At 43.6% G+C, this 27,270-nt stretch overlaps 1 protein-coding gene across 3 annotated transcripts in view; it reads right to left on the bottom strand.

Moving 5' to 3' along the window:
- The window catches only part of tmprss3a (transmembrane serine protease 3a), a 120,626-nt gene that overhangs the window by 65,711 nt on the left and 27,645 nt on the right, over positions 1-27,270 (bottom strand). For 2 of the 3 annotated variants that reach the window (XM_033617804.2, XM_033617806.2), the window contains exons 5-6: positions 23,124-23,240; positions 5,891-6,014 (exon numbers count right to left, since the gene is read on the bottom strand). In XM_033617804.2, the coding sequence (XP_033473695.1) occupies positions 5,891-6,014; positions 23,124-23,240 (241 nt within the window). The remainder of the gene's footprint in view (positions 1-5,890; positions 6,015-23,123; positions 23,241-27,270) is intronic. The other variant, XM_078174259.1, reaches the window with a different exon arrangement.

Below are 27,270 nucleotides of genomic sequence, written 5' to 3'. Positions count from 1 at the left end.
AAATTGCATTTTTTGTTTGTTTTTTTCCCTTTCAACAAGCACACATGGTTACATTTTGCCAACACACGCACACAGTTGGGTTTGGGCAACAAAAGCACGTGGTTGGCTTCAAGAAAAAAGAGAACAGGGTTTGGCTTTACAAACATATTGAAAGCGAACACCAGCCAGTGTCAGTGGTTGTTGGACCCATCAATCAACTGATGCCACCAAGCACTGTTAAACAATAACGGTGACCAGCCATGGCTCATCTGCTTCTAGAGGATCTGACGTGCTGACGTATTGCGGTAAGCGAGTCGTGTCATTTCCGGTGTTTCTGTGACAGCGTCTCTGCACTGCTCTGGTGAATTCTGCTACCCTGCTTTCTCACTTCAGTTGCTTTAACGTCTACTTCAAGTCTTAACCCACAGTGGCTCTGTTTCAGCACTTATAGCTCTCCTCCTTTCTACGACTTTCTCGCTAATCTCTTAGCTGTTGTTTGCACGTTACTAGCCTTGGTAGCTACATTAGCTTTACAGTTAGAGATGGCTTCTCCTTCTGCTCTTTCTTGCTCGGTGTGCCAAATGTTCAGTTATGCCTCTGCCTCCTTTAGCGACAGTGGTAATTGTAATAAGTGTAGCTTATTTGCTGCGTTGGAGGCGAGGCTTAGTGAATTAGAAGCGCGGCTCCACACCATGGAAAACCATTCAGTAGCTGCGGTAGTTAGCCAGCCCCCTGTAGCCAGTGCGGAGCCACATAGCATAGCCTTAGCCTCTGCTAACTGTCCTCCGGCAACTCCCGTGCAGCCGGGAGGCTGGGTGACTGTTCGTGAGAGGCGCAGCTCCAAGCCGAAGCCCACGGCTCACCACCAGCCTGTTCACGTTTCCAACCGCTTTTCCCCACTCAGCGACACAGCCGCTGAGGATAAAACTCTGGTTATTGGTAGCTCTATTCTGAGGAACGTGAAGTTAGCAACAAAAGCGGCCACAGTCAAATGTATCCCTGGGGCCAGAGCGGGCGACATTGAATCAAATTTAAAACTGCTGGCTAAAGCTAAACGTAGATTCAGTAAGATTGTTATTCACGTCGGCGGCAATGACACCCGGTTACGCCAATTGGAGGTCACTAAAATTAATATTGCCTCGGTGTGTGAATATGCAAAAACGATGTCGGACTCCGTAGTTTTCTCTGGACCCCTCCCAAATCTGACCAGTGATGACATGTTTAGCCGCATGTCATCATTTAATCGCTGACTGTCCAGGTGGTGTCCAGCAAACGATGTGGGTTTAGTTAATAATTGGCAAACTTTCTGGGGAAAACCTGGTCTTATTAGGAGAGACGGCATTCATCCCACTTTGGATGGAGCTGCTCTCATTTCTAGGAACCTGGCAAACTTTATTAGTAATTTAAATCCCTGACAACCCAGAGTTGAGACCAGGACTCGGAGACGCAGTCTTATACGCCTCTCTGAGCTTCTAGTTCAGTTACCCAGCCATAGTTTTCATAGTTTTATACAAACGGTGTCTGTCCCCCGACCACCTAAATTATTTAAATCTAAAATTAAACAAAGAGGAGTTGTGCATAACAACCTCATAAAAAATAAAACCTCTTCTGTGACAGAAAGACGAAACAGGAGAATTAAATGAGGACTGTTAAATATCAGGTCTCTATCGTCTAAAGCAGTGTTAGTAAACGAATTAATATCAGATAATCATAGTGATTTACTCAGTCTCACTGAAACCTGGCTGTGTCAAGATGAATATGTCAGTCTCAATGAATCCACTCCTCCCAGTCATAATAATACCCACATTCCTCGAGGCAGCGGCCGAGGAGGGGGAGTTGCAGCCATTTTTAACTCTAGTCTGTTAATCAGCCCTAAACCTAAACTAGATTATAATTCATTTGAAAGCCTCGTTCTTAGTCTTTTACATCCAACCTGGAAAACCTCGCAGCCACTTTTATTTGTTATAGTGTACCGTGCTCCTGGCCCGTATTCTGAATTTGTATCTGAATTCTCAGAGTTTTTATCCAGTTTATTTTTTAAATCAGATAAAGTTATTATTGTAGGCGATTTTAACATTCATGTCGACATTGATAATGACTCCCTGGCTACCGCGTTTATCTCATTATTAGACTCCATTGGCTTCAGTCAGGGTGTACATGAACCCACTCATTGTTTTAACCATACCCTCGATCTAGTTCTGACGTATGGAATTGAAATTGATAACCTAAAAGTCTTTCCACAGAATCCCTCGCTATCGGATCATTATCTGATTACTTTTGATTTCTTTTTACCTGATTACACGCCACACAGCAACAGTTACTATACTAGATGTTTATCAGATAGTGCTGTCGCAAAATTTAAGGAAAAGATTACTCCGTCGTTAAATTCAATACCAAGTCCCTCAGTAACAGAGGTTTCCCGTACCGACTTTGATCATTTTGTTGATAGCGCAGTAGGCTCGCTGCGAACAACACTTGACTCTGTAGCTCCTCTTAAAAAGAAGTTAACAAAGCAAAGAAAGTTCACTCCTTGTTATAACTCTCAAACCCATAAGTTAAAACAAATATCGCAAAAATCTGAAAGGAATTGGCGATTGACCAAACTGGAAGAATCTCGTTTAGTCTGGACAGACAGTCTCAAAACAAAAAAAGAGGGGCCTCCGCAATGCCAGAGCAAACTATTACTCAGCATTAATAGAAGAAAACAAGAACAACCCCAGGTTTCTTTTCAGCACTGTAGCCAGGCTGACTGAGAGTCAAAGCTCTATTGAGCCTTGTATTCCTTTAGCCCTTAGCAGGAATGATTTTATGAGCTTTTTTAATGACAAAATTCTAACTATTAGAGGCAAAATTCATGACCTCCTGTCCTCAGATGGTAGGCCTACCTATCTAACCTCAAACACAGCTGTAAGACCTAATATATATTTAGATTGCTTCTCCCCAATTTCTCTTCAAGAATTGACAGCAGTGATTTCTTCATCTAAATCATCAACGTGTCTCTTAGACCCCATCCCAACTAGGCTACTTAAGGAGGTCTTTCCTTTAGTTAACACTCATATATTAGATATGATCAATATATCCTTATTAACAGGCTATGTACCACAGTCTTTTAAGGTAGCTGTAATTAAACCTCTCCTAAAAAAGCCCACCCTGGATCCAGAGGTGTTAGCCAACTGTAGACCAATATCTAATCTTCCCTTTATGTCAAAGATCCTTGAGAAAGTAGTCGCAGACCAGCTGTGTGATTTTCTCCATGATAATAATTTATTTGAGGAATTTCAGTCAGGATTTAGAGTGCATCACAGCACTGAGACAGCACTAGTTAAAATTACAAATGACCTTCTGATTGCTTCAGACAAAGGACTTGTCTCTGTACTTGTTTTATTAGATCTTAGTGCGGCGTTTGACACAATTAACCATCAAATTCTACTGCAGAGACTGGAACACTTAATTGGCCTAAAAGGTTCTGCACTAAGCTGGTTTAAATCTTATTTATCTGATCGTTTTCAGTTTGTTGACGTTCATAATGAATCATCCTTACGTACCAAAGTTTGTTTTGGAGTTCTGCAAGGCTCTGTGCTCGGACCAATCCTATTTACTCTATATATGCTTCCTTTTAGGTAACATCATTAGAAATCACTCTATAAATTTCCGTTGTTATGCGGATGATACTCAGTTGTATTTATCGATGAAGCCAGAAGAAAGTAATCAATTAACTAAACTCCATAACTGCCTTAAAGACATAAAAACTTGGATGAGCACCAATTTCCTGATGTTAAATTCAGACAAAACTGAAGTTACTGTTCTTGGCCCCAAACAACTCAGAGACTCTTTATCTGATGACATAGTTTCTCTAGATGGCATTGCTCTGACCTCTAGCACTACTGTAAGAAACCTCGGAGTAATATTTGATCAAGATTTGTCTTTTAATTCTCATTTAAAACAAACCTCACGGACTGCATTTTTTCATCTGCGTAATATTGCGAAAATTAGGCCTATCCTGACCCGAAAAGATGCAGAAAAATTGGTCCACGCTTTTGTTACCTCAAGGCTGGATTACTGTAACTCTCTATTATCAGGTAGCTCTAGTAAGTCCTTAAAAACTCTCCAGCTAATTCAGAATGCAGCAGCACGTGTACTAACAGGAACTAAGAAACGTGATCATATTTCTCCTGTTTTAGCTTCTCTGCACTGGCTCCCTGTAAAATCCAGAATTGAATTTAAAATCCTACTGTTAACTTATAAAGCTCTAAATGGTCAAGCTCCGTCATATCTTAGAGAGCTCATAGTGCCATATTATCCCACCAGAACTCTGCGCTCTGAGAATGCAGGGTTACTCGTGGTCCCTAAAGTCTCCAAAAGTAGATCAGGAGCTAGAGCCTTCAGCTATCAGGCTCCTCTCCTGTGGAATCATCTTCCTGTTACGGTCCGGGAGGCAGACACCATCTCCACATTTAAGACTAGACTTAAGACTTTCCTCTTTGATAAAGCTTATAGTTAGGGCTGGCTCAGGCTTGCCCTGTACCAGCCCCTAGTTAGGCTGACTTAGGCCTAGTCTGCCGGAGGACCCCCTATAATACACCGGGCACCTTCTCTCTCTCTCTCTCTCTCTCTCTCTCTCTCCTTCTCTCTCTCTCTCGTATTCTATTACTGCATCTTGCTAACTCGGCCATTCTGGATGTCACTAACTCGGCTTCTTCTCCTGAGCCTTTGTGCTCCACTGTCTCTCAGATTAACGCATATCGCAGCGGTGCCTGGACAGTGTGACGTGTGTGGTTGTGCTGCTGCCGTGGTCCTGCCAGATGCCTCCTGCTGCTGCTACCATCATTAGTCATTAGTCATACTTCTACTGTTATTATACACATATGACTATTGTCACACATGTATACTGCCAGATATTAATACATACTTTCAACATATTGTACCACAGTAGCCAGAACTATAACTATAATATTATTACTTTCAATAATGTTGTTGTAACCTACTGTCATTACCTGCATCTCTCTCTCTGTCTCTCTCTCTGTCTCTCTCTCTGTCTCATTGTGTCATGTGGATTACTGTTAATTTATTATGTTGATCTGTTCTGTACGACATCTATTGCACGTCTGTCCATCCTGGAAGAGGGATCCCTCCTCAGTTGCTCTTCCTGAGGTTTCTACCGTTTTTTTTTTCCCCCGTTAAAGGGTTTTTTTTTGGGGAGTTTTTCCTTGTCCGCTGTGAGGGTCTTAAGGACAGAGGGATGTCGTATGCTGTAAAGCCCTGTGAGGCAAATTGTGATTTGTGATATTGGGCTTTATAAATAAAATTGATTGATTGATTGATTGATTGATGTATCATGCCAAGGTGAAAGGATGGCTTTTTTCATGGTGTCTGACACCAGACGTCAGTGACCAAGCACTGGTATTCAGTGACTTTGGAGCGAGACCAGGTTGGAAAAATACCCAGCAGCTAGTCTACATATAAATTACTCAACCTCCAAAAAGTTTTTTTCAGTGTCATCTGGCAAATAAGATAAACCAGGCTCAACTTATGCTGGAATGCAAAGTGACATCATCTGGAAAAGGCACTGTATTGGCCAGTCAAATTTCTGCACTGCGAGCGCACATTCCTGCTAGATAACATTGCAACATATTTCTACTGTCCACTTTGTGATCATTGCAAACAAAGATAAAATGACTGACACTGTAAAACATTTATGCAGTTGTAAATCCTGTCTTATAGTATGATACACCATTGTGCAGCGTCTTGACATGTGATGACCCTTCAAACTCAAAATCAGTTACTGAAACTAGACTTCCTGGATTATATTTCATGTCTCATCGGTTCCTGAGGAAACATCGCCATAACATGCAGATAAAGTTGAGAAAGTGCTACGACAACAAGGGAACAGAAACATGGGATTTGTCAGAACCTGGAGTATCCCAACTGCTTGCAGGCAGAGACTCCCAGCCAGTTGTTCCATCCCTCTGAGCACACTGTCCTCCATACTCCCCCTCTCTGGACCTGCAGGACTGAGCTCCTCCCACTCAGACGCACTGACACACAGACACAGAGACAGTTGGAGAGAGAGACAGACAGGCAGATGGAGGTGGGCAGAAAGGTAACATCAAACAGATTTCAGAAATAATTATCACTCTACATAGTAGCTGAGCTTTCACTGCATCTCACAGCCTTCTTAAACAGATGTTTGCTCAGTTGTATCATGTGACCTTATCATGTGATAACAGGTCAAGCTTCATCAGCTAGTTACCCAGCTGGCCGCCAACATCATTCAGTGCTGATATTAGGTTGAATTTAGGTTTTGACATCGGGTGACCAAAATTCAATGTCAGGACTTCTAATGCTGATGTCAATTTAGCGTAGAATATCGATCACAGATGACATTGATATTTTGTTGGTTTTAAGTTGTGTTGGTAAATAACCAAAGCCCAACAGCTTCTGAACATCTCATGCCAATGTCATCCTGATGTAGAATAACTCAATTTTGTCGTAAGGTATGGAGAACAAGACCAAACATCTGCAAAACCTCATAATGATAATGTCCACACAATTTGAAATTCTAACATTGTTAGACATTTGAAATATTATCAACCCGTATTTCATTCCAACCACAGTCTAACATCTGTCCAACATAAAACTCAACAACATCTTTCTGACATCATATTGACATCTGCTGCTAGCTGGGAAGTGGACCCTGAGTTAGGAAACCAAAAATCACAGTGCTTAAGATTCAATTCTGGTAGGGTAATGCTGAATCCTTTCATTTATTTATTGGCCTAAAAGTATTAAAGTATATAAATGTAACCTCAAACACTGGAATCAGCCCACAGAAAACCTCCAGGGGTCCGTTTCACAAAGCAGGTTCAACAAACTCTGAGTCTAATCCTGAACTCTGAGTTGATCTACTCTGAGATAGGAAACTCTGAGTTTCCGGTTCCAGAACAGCTGATTTGAATCAGTTTAATCAACTCAGAGTAGTTTCACCTGGAGTTAAGCGCGTGCACCACAACTATAAAAAGCCAGCATCAATGGAGCCCCGATTCGACGAGTCACCATGGCAACGGAGTCGGGGAGGGCGTTTTTCACCCCACCAGAATTAGAAATCTGAATGCGCTCATACTGCGAGTTTGAACATGTTTTCAAAAAGAAGTGCAACACTGCTGCAGCTGCAAAAGAGAGGGAGACGGCGTGGGAGAACATTGCTGCTTGGGTCAATGCCTAAGTTTAAATTAGTCCTTTGCAATCACAATAATATTACAGGGGAAAACTGCTTGAATGGTAGCCTATTAATTTATTTCATTTAGGTGCAATCCCGCAGGGGAGAAGCGCACTTGGCAGCAGTTTAGGATGAAATATAAAAACATTGTTCAAACAGGTAAGACCTCGGCATAATCTCATGGGGTACCTCATTTTGATCATGTTTTACATTGTAAAGTAAATATTAAGTGGCTGTTTGACTGTGCAGTTGTTGTATCCCCAACATAATGCTGTTTTCACACACATAAATGTCTTCTCATCTATATCATGTTCTGTTAAATAATTAAGCCTATTTAAACTAACACAGACTTCTACTCAGCGAACAGAAAGAAGGCAGATGCCCGTAAAACGAGCACACTTTTCTGACCGCCCTGCGTACAGTTGCCTTATTCAAGTGCTCAGCATCTGACATTGTACAAAAAACTTCCATTTGCAAAGAAACGCAGCGCAACACACAATATCTGCTGGGATGTGAGAGCATGACTATGATTGGTAATGTTGCAGATGTAAGGACGGATTAGGTTGTGTATGTAGATGATGAACTGTGACGTGAAACGGTACCGCTCAAAAAGATAATTGTCTGGAAATGCTTGAGCATCTATGCGTGGTCTGATAACCATCTCCTGAAGAATATTTAATTCTGTGCGCAGTAATGCTGCACCTTCATCCAAGGGATCGTTATCAAAAGGACATGCCATGTTAGTGAAGAAAGTCGCCACCTACTGTGCCTAATGGACTTCTAATATACTGACTCTGATTGTTTTTTTTTAAATGACAGACGTCAGAACTAGGCTACGCCAAAACTCGCCTGCTGACTGAATGAATGAGGAAATCACATGGAGTGTGTGGCTCTGAAAGAGGGCGGAGACAGAGAGAAACTCGAGGTTCATTGAGAAAAACCTGGTCCCGACCAGGTTAGGTTCATAGAGTCTGTTACTACGGTAACTGACCGAGAGCTTAAGTTACCTCTCTCTCTCTGAAACAGGCTAGAGTTACTCCTCTTTCTCTGGTTTGAGTTACCTCCCTTTTTGAAACGGAAAACTCAGAGTTTCCCTCATTTCAGGGTTAACATACTGAGTTTTCACTAAACCTGCTTTGTGAAACGGACCCCAGGTATGGCTCGGCAATATATCAATACTACATCGATATTGTGATATAAGACTAGATATAGTCTTATATTCTGGGTATGGTAATATGGTAAGCATTGTCTTTTCCACATTTAAAAGGCTGCATCATAGTAAAGTGATGTGAAATGAAGCCCTGAAATGAAATGTAGTCTCTCAGCAGTCACTCTGAAATTTCGCTGATCCAGGAGTCTAATTGAATACACATGCATGCATACTTAGGGCAAAGCAAAACAAACAAAAATGTTTTTGTTTATCACACCGTAAGCCGATATCCATAGCAGCATGTGGATTTTGTAGGGTTGAGTTTTTAATCTCATTGAAATACTAATAATGACATGTGTCCACCAGCTTCCATGTGTTTCTGTCTGTGTTTGTGTGTCTGACTCTCATTATCACACACTGAGCTGTTGTTACAAGATGTTGCCTCAACAGTAAAAGTCATTCTTCCAGTCTGTGCCTTGGTCTAAGTCACATACATGTGGCTTGATTTAAGTAGTGCAGTGACACTACCACAGTAAACTGTAAGTGACACTTACAGTTTACTGTGGTACAGCTGTTAGACTAAACCAAATTAAACTGTGGCCAGAACATGAGATGATGCACAGAATTACTATAGAAAAAAAATCAAATCAAGTTGCTATTGAATTAAATCAGTATGAGCACTATACCAAGTCTTCAAATATGTAAAAGTCTGTCTCAAAAGCATCCATTTAAGTACTTCCAACTTCTGTTCTTCTCAGGCAGCTCAGTCTCCAAACAGCAGGATTTCTTTAAAAACATAACCCAGGATAATAACAATTTGAAACACATTTGGTTTTTGTGGTATTAGAAAAAAATTGAAGTAAAGCATTCATTTTTGTAGCTTTTTAATTTCATGGATTACTTTTTTATTACTTTTCAGCCTTGATTAGCCCTCCTTGGTACCCTGTTGCCTCTGGGTAACGTACCCATTTTTGGCTGTTTAAACTCATACAATATATCCACAATTATGTTGCAATATGTAAAAAAAAAAAGAGTCAGGGCCCTAAACAGCAATAGCACTGTTTATATTGTATGTGATAATTAAGTGAAAGAAAATTGTTAAAATGCAAATGTTGCCTTGAAGCAAGATCTTACATTTATGGAATCCCACCATGATAGTTTTTGGTATTTTTTATTTAGGTTTATATACTGTGCAGATGCACAACAGCCATCATATTTATTTAATCTCTACAGACAACCCTAGATAAGTTTAATAATGTTAGTTTTAATAAAGTTTCAATTCATGCAATATTATTGACTCTTCCAACAAGAAAAGTGTAAAATTGGTACTCCCAGTTGATGATAATGATTATGAGTCAGAATTTAGAAGTTTGGAGGACAACAAGCTGCTAACAACTGTCAAATAACTGATGTCCGCTTCAGTTACTTGTGCTCAATAACTGGTTTAATGAACTTCAGTTTCACATCAGGAGCTTAACCGAGCGCGGCTTATCCAACTGTTCAACATGCCCCCTGATTGGTTACAAGGTAAGACTCGTATTCACGCATTACTTTAACTCTTGTAAACGCAATACCTTGACATCTCCCCCTCAAATATAATAACAAATGGGTTAACCAACAAACTTTAACCTTACTGTAGACTTGCAATATAGAGAACATTACTATTACCTTAGTGCTCACATCTTAAGGCATCTTAACAATAACCTATGTAAACTTTACAGCATTACAACAATCAACAACTCACTCCATCCTTTTTTTTTTTCTTTACATGTTTGTTCTTATCACAGGCTTACTCACTCTACCCGACCTTGTCACTATTGGACCCCCTGGTGTGGCTCTCCTGAACCCATCACTCTCGCACAGTCTCTGATTAGAGCTCTGAGGCTCCGTTTCTGGTGGTAGGGCACTCGCTTTCATAGTCTCTGCATTAGTCTGTGTCTTTTGTCGCTTCTCCTGGCGGCACCAGTTGTAAGTGTCGCCTGTAAGAGTGAGGAGCGCAGCTCTCACTGATGGGCACTGCCGAGGTGCCCTTGAGCAAGGCACCGAACCCCACAACCGCTCGGGGCGCCTCACCAAGGGCAGCCTCCTTACTCTGACATCTCTCCACTTTGTGTATGTATAGGTCCTGTTTGTGCATGTGTGTGTCTTTTGGACCTGTGTGTAATTGACAAGCAAGAGTGAAAACATTGAATTTCCCCTCAGGGGGATTAATAAAGTAAATAAACTTAAACTTAACTTAAACTTAAACTTAAACTGACTGATGCTGGACCTGTCCATGTTTTTCCTTGGTCCAACTTCATCAGAACACGATCCCTTGGCTGTAACAGTGGCAAGTCCTTTACTCCATGTCTCCTCTTGAAGTAAAATCCTTGTTGTCTCTTAGCCTCTTCATCCCTGCGTCTGATGAGGTCTTTATCTGGCCATTTTGGAACCAGATTCCTTTTGAGAGAGGGGAGCGTAGTTCTTATCTTTCATCCCATGAGCAGCTCTGCTGGGCTTACTCCAGTAGAGGTCGCTGCCGTTGCTCTGTAGCACATTAATACTAACAGTGGGTCTTCTTGTTTGAGTGTGCGTTTTGCTGTCTGGACAGCACGTTCCGCATGCCCATTACCTTGAGGGTTGTAGGGGCTTGATGTCACATGCTCAATATCATACTGTCTGCAAAAGTCTTTCCATGTGTCACTTGTATACTGTGGACAATTATCACTCACTATTTGCTCCGGAATGCCAAATCTTGCAAATGTGGCTTTCATCCTCTTAACAACCTGGTCTGTCGTGGTTGTGGGCAGGTGCAAGATTTCCAAATAGCGTGAGTAATAATTTGATATCACCATGTAATTCTTGCCGTTATACTCACATAAGTCCGTAGCTATCCTTTGCCATGGTAGTTCCGGCAGAGGTGTGGACTGCAGTGGCTCTTTACGCTGTGTACGTTTGTTTTCGTGGCAGAACTGACATGTTTCCACACAGCGTTTGATATCAGCAGATATATTAGGCCACCATACTGTTTCATTTGCGCGTTCTCTACATTTAGACAAGCCCTGGTGTCCATCATGTAAACGCTCCAGCATTTCCTGTCTCATAGTCTGTGGAATTGCGATGGGACAGCCCACTGTGATGAGGCCTTCAGATGTTGACAATGAGTCCTTGACTGTGTAATAGTCCTTTGCACTGTTTGGAATGCTGCTTACTCGTGTAGGCCATCCATCTTTGATCAGCTTGAGTACGCTCTGCAGCTGCTCATCCTCTCGTGTAGCAGACCTTATCATGTCTAGCTTGTGCTCTGATACAGGCCAGATGTGGATGACAGCATCAACGTGACTAGCAATGATCTTCTCTGTATTGTTATCTTTGTCCCTGCTCTCCCCTACAGGGCTGCGTGACAGAGTGTCAGCAATAACTAATGTCTTTCCTGGTGCGTATTCTGCTTTGGCGTTGAACCGCATCAGCTGCATTAGTAGCCTTTGACATCGCACTGGTACCGCATCCAGTACCTTACTATTTATCAGTGGCACCAGTGGTTTGTGATCCGTAATGAGTCAGAATCTCTCCATACCTACCAGGTACTTTTGGAACCTCTCACAGGTCCACACTCCTGTTAAGCATTCCTTCTCAATTTGCGCATACCTGGTTTCCGTGTTTGACAGTTTCCTGGAACAATATGCAACTGGCTTCCAGCTTTCATTGTGTAGCTGGAGAAGAACACCTCCTATGCCATAACTGCTCGCATCGGCTGAGACTGCAGTCTGTCATTGTGCGTCATAGTGAGCCAATACAGGCGAGGTGCTGAGGCCTTCCTTTATTCGCTTGAACGAGTGTTGCTGTGGCTGATCCCATGTCCACGCTGTATCTCCTTTCAGCAGGTCATATAGGGGAGCTGCTGCTGTTGCCAAGTCCGGTATGTATTTACTCATGTAGTTGACCCTGCCCAGTGCTCTCTTAAGCTCGTGAACATTTCTGGGCTCCTGTAGGTCATTGATAGCGCACACTTTACCTGGGTCTGCTCTGACTCCAGTGGCGTCCACAATGTGGCCCAGGAAGTGCAGCTCTGACTGTCTGTACACACACTTCTCTTTGTTGAGCCTGAGTACAGCCTGCTCCATTCTCTCCAATGTGCGCCGCAGGAGTGTGTGTCGTGTTCTTTTATGTCCTTCCCATGGACAATGACATCGTCCATGTACACGGCTACTCCCTCCAGCCCCTCCAACAGTTCATTCATCTTGGGTTGAAATATCTCTGAGGCAATGTTTATCCCGAAGGGCAGTCGCTTGAAACAAAACCTCCCAAAAGGAGTGATGAATGTAGTTAGCAGGCTGCTGTCTTCATGTAACGGCACCTGCCAAAAGCCTGAAGCTGCATCCAGGGAGGTGAAGACTGTGGACCCTGACAGTTTAGCCAGTGTCTCTTCTGTAGTCGGTAATTGGTATCGCTCCCTTTTTATGTTGTCGTTCAGCTTTTGCAGCCCGACGCAGATCCTTACCGCTCCTGTCGGCTTCATGACTGGCACCATCGGTGCACACTAGTCTGTTGGCTGTGTGACTCCCTCTATCACACCTTGCTCCTCCATGCGTTGCAACTCAGCTTTTACTTTAGGAAGGAGCGGTAGGGGAACTCTTCTGGCTGTATATACAGCGTAGGACACAGCATCTTCTTTCAGGTGGATCTGCACTGGCTCTGTTTTAAATGTCCCTTCCTGTCCTGCTGTTGCTCTAACATGCTCTACTCTTTTTACCAGCCCCATCTCTACAGCTGTCTCTCTTCCTAGTAGGTTGCTGACTGTAGGCCCACTTGCTACCTGCACTGTAAATATGTACTTCCTCTGCTTATGGAGTGTACTTGCAGTAAACTGTCCCACAATGCTCAGCGCTCCACCCGGGCTATCGAGAGGAATGCTAGATTTGATTAGCTTTCTTTTTGGCTTAAGCGCATTCAATGTTTTAAGGTTCATTACTGTGACATCAGCACCTGTATCAATACGTACCTAAGTAAAAGCTTCCCTCCTCGGTATCTTCACTGTGTGTGTAACTTCTCTTACTGACCTAGAGAAACATTTTCTTTCCTAATGGCCCTTTTTCCCACATTTTCTACATACTGTGTCTGATGCTGGGCATTTTGCAGTGTCTTTGTGCTTCTCTTTACCGCACCGGTTGCACATGATTTCCTTGTCCGCCGCTTCTCTCCCCTGCAGACTGCCTCCATAGCGGTCTACCACCTCTCTTTGATGGTCGTCGATGTGTCACCTCCTGCACAGTAGCTGTATGTCGCTCCTGCTGGTTTATCCACATCCTCAGCCTGCCGTATCATCTGCACTGCCGTTTCCAAAGTGAGTGTTGGCATAAGCTGCAGTCTTTTGGAGAGCTCCCTGTCACGTATGCCAACAACCAGCCTGTCCCTGATGTGTTCGTTTTTCTTGTCTCCGAAGTCACAGTTTTCACTCAGTTCATAGAGGGCTCTTATAAACGTCTCAGCCATTTCCCCTGGCTTCTGCGCTCTTTGGTGGAAACACGCTCTCTCGTGTATTGTGTTTTTCTTCGGCATGAAGTATGCATCATATTTACCTAGCACCGTATCGTAGTCGTCACTGTCCTCTGCTTGTCCAAACGTAAACGACTTGAAAATGTTTTCAGCTTCATAGCCCATTGCGTAGATTAGCGTGCTAACCTGAACCTCACCGTCCTCTTCTCCCAACTTTACCGCCAACCTGTACCGGGTGAATCTCTGTCGCCAGTCTCCAAGTCGCTCACAGTTGAAGTGCTCCGGCAGGTTGAACTTCGCCATAGCGTTGGTCGTGGGTCTCTCTTAGAACACTTCTGACACCATGTCAAATAACTGATGTCCACTTCAGTTACTTGTGCTCAATAATTGGTTTAATTAACTTCAGTTTCACATCAAGAGCTTAACTGAGTGCGACTTATCCGACTGCTCTCACATGTGCTTTCATTTCCGCATACATGTTCAACATGCCCCTTGATTGGTTACAAGGTAAGACTCGTATTCAGGCGTTACTTTAATTAAGTTAACTCGTTAACTTAAGCTCGGAAGCAGGGTCACGCCTCAACCACACCTCTAATCACCTGACAAGCCTACGTGTACCTGGCCAACCCATCCAGCCCTGTTTGTCTCAGATCTCTCATCAGATCCTCAGACAGAGCTTCACGCACAGCTAACAGCATCCTTGACTAAAGTCAATACAGCGATTAGCTACTCACCCACCATGGACGCCGAATTGCACATCGGTCCACCTGATTCTGACAGCGATCTGTATGATGAACTGTACGAGATTGGTTATCCTCCTCCAGAGCAGCAACCGGACCGCAGCCAAGCGGCTCGCAGGAGCCGGGTGCGCTCAGTGGTCAGCGTACCACAATCTCGCCGCTCGAGCTCCATCAACGAGATCTCTCCTACACCCAGCACAACCCAGGCCTCATCTCCACCTTCGGCGAGGATCCACAACACCGGTCGCCGCAGGTGGGATCACGCAGGCCGGCTTCATCCCTCTGCACCTCCTACCCATTGGCAGCCTCCCTCACGTCAGCGAAGAGCCTCCAGTCTACAAACACGGCACCCTCGCACTCCGCCTTCACCTCCAACCCGGCAGTCTCCACGTCCACAATCACTGCCCAACATTAGAAACTGGACCGTCGCCCGTCTCCAAAGGTTCCTGAGGGAGAAAGGCATCCCCTTCCACCGTACCAACAACAAATCAAAGCTGTTTCAACTGTATTCAGCTTCCATCGCCGCTGCTTCAACCGCGCTTCCCGTGCTTCCGGTTTCGACGCCCGGGCCAACCACCGCCAGCATTGCCAGCCGTGACGTCACTCAGGTCACCCCGCCACAACCACAGCCTGCAGCACCAGCACCCCCTAGCGGGGGGGAGGTCGTATGTCCTCCTGTGCCTGCTCCCTCTGTCTCTGACTTCTCTCAACTAATCTCAGCTTTCTTTTCATCCCTGTCTTCGCAGGCTTCACAAAATCCCCGTGCACATGCATCCTTTCATCCCATCATCAATCAATCAATCAATCAATTTTATTTATAAAGCCCAATATCACAAATCACAATTTGCCTCACAGGGCTTTACAGCATACAACATCCCTCTGTCCTTAGGACCCTCACAGCTGATCAGGAAAAACTCCCCAAAAAAAAACCTTTAACGGGGGGGAAAAAAAACGGTAGAAACCTCAGGAAGAGCAACTGAGGAGGGATCCCTCTTCCAGGACGGACAGATGTGCAATAGATGTCGTACAGAACAGATCAGCATAATAAATTAACAGTAATCCATATGACACAATGAGAGAGAGAGAGAGAGAGAGAGTGCCTGGTGTATTATAGGGGGTCCTCCGGCAGACTAGGCCTAAGTCAGCCAAACTAGGGGCTGGTACAAGGCAAGCCTGAGCCAGCCCCAACTATAAGCTTTATCAAAGAGGAAAGTCTTAAGTCTAGTCTTAAATGTGGAGACGGTGTCTGCCTCCCGGACCACAACAGGAAGATGATTCCACAGGAGAGGAGCCTGATAGCTGAAGGCTCTGGCTCCTGATCTACTTTTGGAGACTTTAGGAACCACGAGTAACCCTGCGTTCTCAGAGCGCAGTGTTCTGGTGGGATAATATGGCACTATGAGCTCTCTAAGATATGACGGAGCTTGACCATTTAGAGCTTTATAAGTTAACAGTAGGATTTTAAATTCAATTCTGGATTTTACAGGGAGCCAGTGCAGAGAAGCTAAAACAGGAGAAATATGATCTCGTTTCTTAGTTCCTGTTAGTACACGTGCTGCTGCATTCTGAATTAGCTGGAGAGTTTTTAAGGACTTACTAGAGCTACCTGATAATAGAGAGTTACAGTAATCCAGCCTAGAGGTAACAAAAGCGTGGACCAATTTTTCTGCATCTTTTCGGGTCAGGATAGGCCTAATTTTCGCAATATTACGCAGATGAAAAAATGCAGTCCGTGAGGTTTGTTTTAAATGAGAATTGAAAGACAAATCTTGATCAAATGTTACTCCGAGGTTTCTTACGGTAGTGGTAGAGGCCAGAGCAATGCCATCTAGAGAAACTATGTCATCAGATAAAGAGTCTCTGAGTTGTTTGGGGCCAAGAACAATAACTTCAGTTTTGTCTGAATTTAACATCAGGAAATTGGTGCTCATCCAGGTTTTTATGTCTTTAAGGCAGTTATGGAGTTTAGTTAATTGATTACTTTCTTCTGGCTTCATCGATAAATACAACTGTGTATCATCCGCATAACAATGGAAAGTGATTTCTAATGATGTTGCGTAAAGGAAGCATATATAGAATAAATACGATTGGTCCGAGCACAGAACCTTGCCAAACTCCAAAACAAACTTTAGTACGTAAGGATGATTCATTATGAACGTCAACAAACTGAAAACAATCAGATAAATAAGATTTAAACCAGCTTAGTGCAGAAACCTTTAGGCCAATTAAGTGTTCCAGTCTCTGTAGCAGAATTTGATGGTCAATAGTGTCAAACGCTGCACTAAGATCTAATAAAACAAGTACAGAGACGAGTCCTTTGTCTGAAGCAATCAGAAGGTCATTTGTAATTTTAACTAGTGCTGTCTCAGTGCTATGATGCACTCTAAATCCTGACTGAAATTCCTCAAATAAATTATTATCCTGGAGAAAATCACACAGCTGGTCTGCGACTACTTTCTCAAGGATCTTTGACATAAAGGGAAGATCAGATATTGGTCTATAGTTGGCTAACACCTCTGGATCCAGGGTGGGCTTTTTTAGTAGAGGTTTAATTACAGCTACCTTAAAAGACTGTGGTACATAGCCTGTTAATAAGGATATATTGATCATATCTAATATATGAGTGTTAACTAAAGGTAAGACCTCCTTAAGTAGCCTAGTTGGGATGGGGTCTAAGAGACACGTTGATGATTTAGATGAAGAAATCACTGCGGTCAGTTCTTGAAGAGAAATTGGGGAGAAGCAATCTAATTATATATTAGGTCTTACAGCTGTGTTTGAGGTTAGATAGGTAGGCCTACCATCTGAGGACAGGAGGTCATGAATTTTGCCTCTAATAGTTAGAATTTTGTCATTAAAAAAGCTCATAAAATCATTACTGCTAAGGGCTAAAGGAATACAAGGCTCAATAGAGCTTTAACTCTCAGTCAGCCTGGCTACAGTGCTGAAAAGAAACCTGGGGTTATTCTTGTTTTCTTCTATTAAAGCTGAGTAATAGTTTGCTCTGGCATTGCGGAGGCCCCTCTTATAAGTTTTGAGACTGTTTGCCCAGACTAAACAAGATTCTTCCAGTTTGGTCAATCGCCAATTCCTTTCAAACTTTCACGATTTGTTTTAACTTACGAGTTTGAGAGTTATACCAAGGAGTGAACTTTCTTTGCTTTGTTAATTTCTTTTTAAGAGGAGCTACAGAGTCGAGTGTTGTTCACAGCGAGCCTACAGCGCTATCAACAAAATGATCAATTCAGGAGAGGTTAAAGTCGGTATGGGAAACCTCTGTTACTGAAGGACTTGGTATTGAATTTAACGACGGAGTAATCATTTCCTTAAATTTTGCGACAGCACTATCTGATAAACATCTAGTATAGTAACTGTTGCTGAGTGGCGTGTAATCGAGTAAAAAGAAATCAAAAGTAATCAAATAGTGATCCGATAGCGAGGGATTCTGTGGAAAGACTGTTAGGTTATCAATTTCAATTCCATACGTCAGAACTAGATCGAGGGTATGGTTAAAACAATGAGTGGGTTCATGTACACCCTGACTGAAGCCAATGGAGTCTAATAATGAGATAAACGCGGTAGCCAGGGAGTCATTATCAACGTTGACATGAATGTTAAAATCGCCTACAATAATAACTTTATCTGATTTAAGAACTAGACTGGATAAAAACCCTGAGAATTCAGATACAAATTCAGAATACGGGCCAGGAGCACAGTACACTATAACAAATAAAAGTGGCTGCAAGGTTTTCCAGGTCGGATGTAAAAGACTAAGAACGAGGCTTCCAAATGAATTATAATCTAGTTTAGGTTTAGGGCTGATTAACAGACTAGAGTTAAAAATGGCTGCAACTCCCCCTCCTCGGCCGCTGCCTCGAGGAATGTGGGTATTATTATGACTGGGAGGAGTGGACTCATTAAGACTAACATATTCATCTGGACACAGCCAGGTTTCTGTGAGACTGAGTAAATCAATATGATTATCTGATATTAATTTGTTTACTAACACTGCTTTAGACGATAGAGACCTGATTTTTAACAGTCCGCATTTAATTCTCCTGTTTTGTCTTTCTGTCACAGAAGAGGTTTTAATTTTTATGAGGTTGTTATGCACAACTCCTCTTTGTTTAATTTTAGATTTAAATAATTTAGGTGGTCGGGGGACAGACACCGTTTGTATAAAACTATGAAAACTATGGCTGGGTAACTGAACTAGAAGCTCAGCGAGGCATATAAGACTGCGTCTCCGAGTCCTGGTCTCAACTCTGGGTTGTCAGGGATTTAAATTACTAATAAAGTTTGCCAGGTTCCTAGAAATGAGAGCAGCTCCATCCAAAGTGGGGTGAATGCCGTCTCTCCTAATAAGACCAGGTTTTCCCCAGAAAGTTTGCCAATTATTAACGAAACCCACATCGTTTGCTGGACACCACCTGGACAGCCAGCGATTTAATGATGACATGCGGCTAAACATGTCATCAGTGGTCAGATTTGGGAGGGGTCCAGAGAAAACTATGGAGTCCGACATTGTTTTTGCATATTCACACACTGAGGCAATATTAATTTTAGTGACCTCCGATTGGCGTAACCGGGTGTCATTGCCACCGACGTGAATAACAATCTTACTGAATCTACGTTTAGCTTTATCCAGCAGTTTTTTAAATTTGATTCAATGTCGCCCGCTCTGGCCCCAGGGATACATTTGACTATGGCCGCTGGTGTTGCTAACTTCACGTTTCTCAGAATAGAGCTGCCAATAACTAGAGTTTTATCCTCAGCGGGTGTGTCGCTGAGTGGGGAAAAGCGGTTGGAAACGTGAACAGGCTGGTGGTGAGCTGTGGGCTTCGGCTTGGAGCTGTGCCTCTGGCGAACCGTAACCAACCTCCCGGCTGAACGGGTGTTACTGGAGGACCGCTAGCAGAGGCTAAGGCTATGCTATGTGGCTCCGCACTGGCTACAGGGGGCTGGCTAACTGAACTGCCCGCACATCCCTCTCCTGCGAGTTGTGCGGAGCCCCCTCCCACCCTGCCACCACATGTAAAGTCAGTGCCCCACCACCTCGATCACGTCCTTCTTCTTCACGCGACACCTCAGTTTTCAACCGCTTATCAGCAGCTGCACCCCCACCTTCCATCATCCCTAAGCCTGCAGACTTACGTCCCTCAGTCAATGTCCCAGTGCCTAAGGGGTTAGATAAACAGTCCTCTACCAGGCAGGAAGGATGGTCTGCAATAATTTCAACCACCTGGGCTGCTCCCTCTCCAACTGCTGCTTCCTGTACGTCTGTTCCTTCTGCGGAGGTGCGCACGCCAGGACCACCTGCCCTCACAATCCTACCACACATGCAGCATGACTAGCACGGCACCTCAGCACACCCATTAAGGTAAACATTCTTGCCACTGCTCTACAACATCATCCCGATAGACCATTTGTTGATTTTCTCATCAATGGCTTCACACACGGTTTCCATCCCGGTATGGAAGTACTTCCTGACACTTCACACATCTGTCATAACCTCCAGTCCGCTCTCGCGGAACCTCACACTGTCGACACCCTGCTGGCTAAGGAAGTCAAAGAGGGTTTCATGATAGGGCCATTTGACAGTCCCCCATTTCCTATATTCCGCATCAGTCCCATAGGCGTTGCAACTCGGAAATATTCAAGCAAAAAGAGGCTAATCATTGATCTATCTTCACCACATGGCTCACACATTCCAAGCATCAACAGTGTCATACCATGCCCAGATTTCTCCATGCAATACACAAACATTGATCACACCATCACCCTCATCCGTCTAGCAGGACACGGGGCCTGGCTTTCTAAAGCTGACATCACCAGCGCATTTAAAGTTCTGCCCTTTCACCCAGACTACTGGCGTTTTTTCGGCGTTTGCTGGAAAGGAAGTTTTTACTTCTCAGTACGCCTCACCTTCGGATGCAGAAGAAGTCCTAAGATCTTTGACTCACTCTCAGAAGCCCTTTGCTGGATCTTGGTCAACAACCACAAACTCCCTCATGTATTACACCTCCTCGACGATTTTCTCATCGTCACTCCACCATCCTCACCCCCTCGCCATGAGCTCACTACCCTCATCAAAGCCTTTTCGGAACTCGGTGTTCCTCTTTCTGAAGAGAAAACCTCAGAGCCTGACACATCCATTGAGTTCTTGGGCATCACTCTTGATTCAGTCTCCTTCCAGGCTTCTCTGCCAGCCGAGAAAATACAACGCATCACTTTGCTCCTATCTATCTCCTGGCAGACAGATGCACCAAACGCCAGCTGCTAGCCCTCCTTGGCCATCTCAATTATGCCATTCGCATAATTCCTCAGGCAAAATCCTTCCTCTCTAACCTCCTGACTAAAGCAGCAACCGTCCCCTCACTCCACGACAGAGTCACCCTAGATGACGCCTGCAAAGTGGAAATGCGCATGTGGCAGCATTTCCTGTCCTCCTGGAATGGTATTTCATTCTTTTACGAAGACTACCTCACACAGCCCGAGGACATCCAACTTTACACAGATGCAGCTCCCTCCATAGGTTTCGGCGGCTACTATGGAGGAGGTGGTTTGCTTCAGCTTGGCCCCCAGAGTTTAGCTCTCTCGATTCAGAGTCCCGCTCTCCTTCATCCGCACTCCACGAGCTATATCCCGTCATCATAGCTGCCATTCTTTGGGCGCACGAATGGTCAAAAAAATCCATACTCATCCACTCCGGTAACACAGCAGTCGTAGAGATCATTAACAAAGGGCGATCTCACTCTCCCATCATCATGCAGTTCATGCGCAGACTCACACTAATCTCAGCTCAACAACAGTTCATTCTCCAGGCAGCTCACGTTCCCGGTCATTACAACAGCATCGCTGACTCATTGTCTCGCTTTTCATTCCAGAAATTCAGACACTTGGCTCCAAACTCGGATCTTCATCCCACATCAGTCCCACCGTTTTCAGCCACAATATTCAATTAGCTCCACAGCTAAGAAACCTCACAAGCGCCTCACAAGAGGCCATACTGAACAGCCTCGCTCCCAGCACTCTCTCTGCCTATCTAACCGGCTGGAACTCTTTTAAAGCATATCACGCCACCTACCAGATGTCATTTCCCTCTCTCGACATCACGTCCATCTGCAACTTCATCACCCATGCTCATTCCATATTAAACATCCGAGTATCCACTATCCAGACCTACCTAGCAGGAATCAACTGTTTCCATAAACTAGTCACTGGCTCCCCTTGTCCAGCCACCTCTCATTCACACGTTACCATGCCAGTCAAAGGCTTGCGCAAACAGGAGCCCGTGCCTCCAACTAGACGCCTACCACTCACTTCTGACCTTCTCAGCCTCTGCATCCACACTCTACGTTCAGGCTACATGTCCCTGATGGTCGACTTAACCCTCGAATCCATGTTCCTGCTGGCTTTCTTTTCTTCTTCTTCCGCTTACAACCCTTCTCGTCATCCCAGTATGTCCGACATAACCATCCATACCTCTGACTCTCTCATATTCACACTCCGAAGGACCAAAACTGATCAACTGGGCATTTCCTTCCCCATCTACCTCTTCCGCCTCAACTCCTATCTCAGCCCATACGAGCCGCTGACAAAATACATCCACTCCAGGTATGCTTCCAGCGCATTACCTCAACACCCACTATTTCTCACTGAAACAGGAAAAATGGCCACCTGATTCTGGTTCCAGAAACACCTACACAGAGTCCTCCGCATTTCAGGCATTTCTTCCGAACATTATTTGAGCCATTCCTTCCGCATCGGTGCAGCCTCCACCGCAGCCAGAATGGGCATCTCTGATCAAACCATCCAGGTCCTAGGTCGCTGGTCCTCTCAGGCATACCGCACATACATACATAACAACCTCAACGATCTACATCAAGCTCACATCCAATTGAGCTTATAAAATCCAACTCTTTTGGGGGTCCATAATCAGCTTGGGCGGAAAACGCTGAGACGGAACCCCCACACTGAGTCTCCTTCTGCCCAGCATCCAGCATACCCTCCGGACCAGCCTGGCTGACGACATCCTCCATCCATCTTTGCTCCTCCCCTCTACATTCACTCACCATCAACATCATCTCATACCTCAGAACATTCATTAAAACGTTTAACTTCATATTGTTGTGGCGTGATCCTTGCTAGTGAAACTCTTGTCAATGCAATACCTTGACAGCAACCCAGCAGCAACACAACAAACGGTGGCAACAAAGTCTGTCAGGAAAGACACACATACACACCAGGACACTGAAAACAGGCATTTAAATGTGAAATGAATAATCAAACACTGAAATGTAGGGTTATGATAGTTTAGTTTGATAATTTGTTGATGTAAAGGTTGCTGAAAATGCCTACACCTTTTAATACATGAATTCCTATGGGCTTCTCTATAGGGGTACAATGCTGTCTAATGGGAACGTTCAGACAAACACACAGATGGAAAGAGTAAGAGGCATGAATTTTAAACTTAAAGGGTTTTGAAAATTTTCCATGAGTACTGTATAAAATTTTGAATGACTGTTCTAAGCCCATGTATGTGTTGATGTTTGTGTCTCACCACAGCCGAGCTCATCCTCTCCATTGTCACAGTGCACCTCTCCGTCACACTGAGCCGAGGTGCTGATGCATTTAGACGATGAGTCACAACGAAACTTCCCCACACAGCTCAGACCCACTGTAGACACACACATACACACACACGCACTGAGGGAGGCAAACAGACAGAGAGGTGGATCAAACACAGATTGAATGAGAAATTAATGATGGAGTTTCCCCATTAGTACAGAAAATCTGTTAAAGACCAACAAAGGCCATCAAGTATATTTTTTGTCTGTTTCATTGATGGGCGCTGATAAATAATGTATGTCAGCATGTCACTCTGTGGCAAATATGAAGAAAAAATAAAAAAGTGAAGTGGCAGTTTAAAGCACTAACAGCAAAGGTGGATTGGAATGCAGAAAGTTATATTTTGTTCACTTCTACTGAGACCAGCTTAAATGACAAAAGGGTTACATCCAGAGATGGGGGACTCGAGTCACATGACTTGACTCGAGTCAGACTCGAGTCACAAATATGATGACTTGAGACTTGCTTGACTAACGTTGATAAAAGACTCGACTTGACTTTGACTTTGTATTCATGACTTGAGACTTGACTTGAGATAGATGACTTGATAGGACTTGGCTTTAATTCAGTATGGAAGGCACGCTAAGCACCATTGGGCGTCACTTCTGTTTACGTTCAACAATGTTATCAAACACAACGGAGCTAGCTCGCCCCTCTCCCCCTCGTCCTCCGTGACTCTGTCATGTACCAGCGATAAGCGATAGCTGCTAGTTACCCTGGATTTACACACCTGTTCGAGGGATAGTGCACCCAACATGAAAATTCACCCATTATCTACTCACCCTCATGCCAATGGGGGATCAGGTGAAGTTTTACAGTCCTCACAACATTTGCAGAGATCAAAGAGGAGAGGAGGTAGCAACAAAACTCCACCTAATGGAGGCTCATGGCGCCCCAGATTCAAAGGTCCAAAAACACATAATTGAAACCACAAAATATCTCCATGCTGCTCGTCCGTAGTGATCTAATGTCCTGAAGCCCTGACATAAAAAGTTGTTTGGGAAAACATCATTTGAACTCTGTTTTTAGCCTCATTGTAGCCTGTAGCTCTAACTGCCTCTCTGGGCACCACGTTCACATGTGCGTGCTTGCCCGAGACCGTGACACATGGGCACCGCGTTCGTGTGTGTGCTTGCTTTCGCTGCTCTCGCGCTGGCTGGTTGGTGCAGCCTGGACCCAAATGTTTGTGTTGCCATTTGAGGAGCCTGGGCTGTCTACACAGACCAGACTTTTTCACAGCATATTCAGAGGACATGTAGCTAGCGGACTGTGAGGAGATGTTTGCTGTATGTGACATATGACTTGACTTGTGACTTGCTTGACCTGAACAATGACTCAACTTGACTTGCTTGACTTATAGCAGGGACTTGACTTGACTTGTTTGATTCTCACCACAGCTAACTTCGGACTTGCTTGAGACTTGAAGGTAAAGACTTGAGACTTGCTTGTGACTTGCACGTGTGACTTTCCCCCATTTCTGGTTACAACAGACCACGTGATATTGGAGTATCTTCTCTTCAGAATATTCCTAAAAGTGGTGTGCACACCCAGTACATCTGACAGAAGGTGTCTCTCCACACTGATAAACAACACTAAATATAAAATATTTGAAAAAGAAACAATCTCCTTATACATGTGTGTATAGCAGTGTTTTAGTAATAGTCTCTATCCATAGTAACACACCTGAAAATGCATATCACATGACCATTAACATGAAGTAGGTATAGAGTGCCCCAGTAATGAGTCCTAAAACCCGGAAATGAGTTAGCATTTTAGAGCTTCTGGTTCCCTCATCTTTAAGTCAATGGGTTTTGGTTTGACGTCTGAAATGGTGATTAACACACGCTGAAGAGACTTAAATGCTTCGTTCTACGACATAAAATATGTCAGTAAATACCCCACTCGTCTGTTTTAAAGCTTTTATGTGTCTTAAAAGAGGCGGTTGCTTACAAGTGGTGAAATGAGACTATAGAACATCATCACACTCAACATGGCTTTACAGACTTGTTTGCTACCGTACTGTAGTTGGTGTATTGCTTAATGTTAGCTTTTTACCTCAGGTGATTGAATTTATGCTTCAAAATTTGTCAGTACTTGCCACGGAGCTTGTTTTCTGCAATAATCCAAAATCCAATGGAAAAATCCCAACTTAACAAGGGAACCAGGTAACTTCCATGTCAGCCGACAGAAAAACGTCATCCCTGCAGCACTCTATGCGCATGCCATTGTAAACAGGATACAGATTGTCTGCTCTGAGAAACAAAAAAACAAATTAGTCATTCCTGTATAAGATACAAGGCCAAGAAATTCTAAGAAAATTCTTCAAATTGTAACGACGATTAGGTCCTTGTAAGATAAAAGTTATTCACAAAGCATCTTAGACCTTAAAAGAGCTCCTAAGGTGAAAAAGTGTTAGGAGCAGGGAGGAGGACTTTTAAGAGGCTTAAGAGTTTCCTTGGCATAGAAGAAAATGGTGGAAACACAAAGAGGTCGGAGAAATGGTCTCTAAACACAAAATGACAGTGAGTAAATGAAATTCTACAGATGAGATTGTGCAAGGATAATGGTTGTGGTCGATCTCATTTGGGATATGCACACATTTCCCACGTAACAAAATATCGCTACAATGCCAGAAATAAAATTATCACAATACTAAGATATTTAAAAAACTGGAAAAATGCAAGCGTGCAGCAGTGATGACCTTTGTCTGTTTCAGCCTTCCATAAGCAGAGTGATCACACTAACAATGATAACGCTGTCAATCTCATATTGTGATGCAGTTCATTTCATGTCCACTGGGTGTCCTCACCTTGCAGGCCCACAAAAGGGCATGTCTGTTAAAAGAAAGCATCACACCTAGCACCAGGGTCAACCACACTTCCTCACCAAGCCCATGTTTACACGAAAACGATCCACTGAAAACAGAATTGTTTCTCATTTTCGTTTTGAAAAAAGTTCTGCGTTTAGATGACAACGTTTTGATAACAATCGCTGTGCACACGGATCCGCAAAAATGATCAAAAACGCTGTAGTATACATGCCAGGCCAGTTGTTGGCAGTGTGACGCTTACTCTTCCTTCTACAGAGCGGCGATGTATAAACAAACAAAATGGCAACCGCACGAACGTTTGTCTGGACAGACAACGAGGTGGAGTTGCTACAGTAAATCTACACTATGATGGGGAAGTGTTGATAAATTCAATAGGGTGAGCAGCACAAGCAGAGCTTGGGAGTCCGCCATTGTTGTTGTTGTGATGGTCGACTTTCTCGCGCATGCCTAGTGACTGGAAGCGTAATGCGCATGTGCGAAAAGTCTCCGTTCCGTTCAGAGGAACTGCATATTGCAAGTTTACATGACAATGGAGACCGTGCCGTTTCCCAAAAATTACACTCTGGAACCCGTTTTCAAAACGTTTTCAGGCACCCAAAATGCTGCTGTCGTGTAAACGATCAGCCAAAACGCAACTAAAGTTTACCGTTTTCAGTTGAAATTGTTGTTGTATAAATGGGACCTTAGGTAAAAGTTTCTGTCCCTTCGTTGCTCAGAGTTGCTCTTAGAACTTTCCTAAATCACTCCTAAGCTAAGACTCCTTACTAAAAGTTTTTAGTCTAAGTTAGGAGCTCTCTGATAGTACTCTCAGAATGTTTGTGAATGACGTCACTAAGAGCTACTTTTAGTCTTAGGATTCTTTGTGAATACGGCCCTGGTGAACATGGAAATAACTGTAACGAGTAGCATCTCAAAATAAATGTTTTAGCTAGGATTGTTCAGATAATTATGACATAAAAACAAAACAAAAAGCAAGACTAATAAATGGAAATTGTGTGACGAGTAATGCATTTGGACTTCATACATTTTGAAAAATATTGTAGGCATTATTTGACACAGAGCTAGAGGCAAACCACTTTTAGAAGTGCTGCAAAGGGGGAAAACTTATGACACTGATACACACAGTTAGCAAGCCCAAGTCTCTCACAGAGGTAGTGCTCTGGTTGGTTCACAGTTAAATGTACAATACGATGATTAAGGTTTTGTTTATTCATTTTATATACCGATATATTATGAGCACACCGTTTCC

This window comes from Epinephelus lanceolatus, chromosome 14 (assembly GCF_041903045.1).
Source record: "Epinephelus lanceolatus isolate andai-2023 chromosome 14, ASM4190304v1, whole genome shotgun sequence".
NCBI classification, from domain to species: Eukaryota; Metazoa; Chordata; class Actinopteri; order Perciformes; family Serranidae; genus Epinephelus; species Epinephelus lanceolatus.
This window is presented reverse-complemented; position numbering and strand designations above follow the sequence as displayed.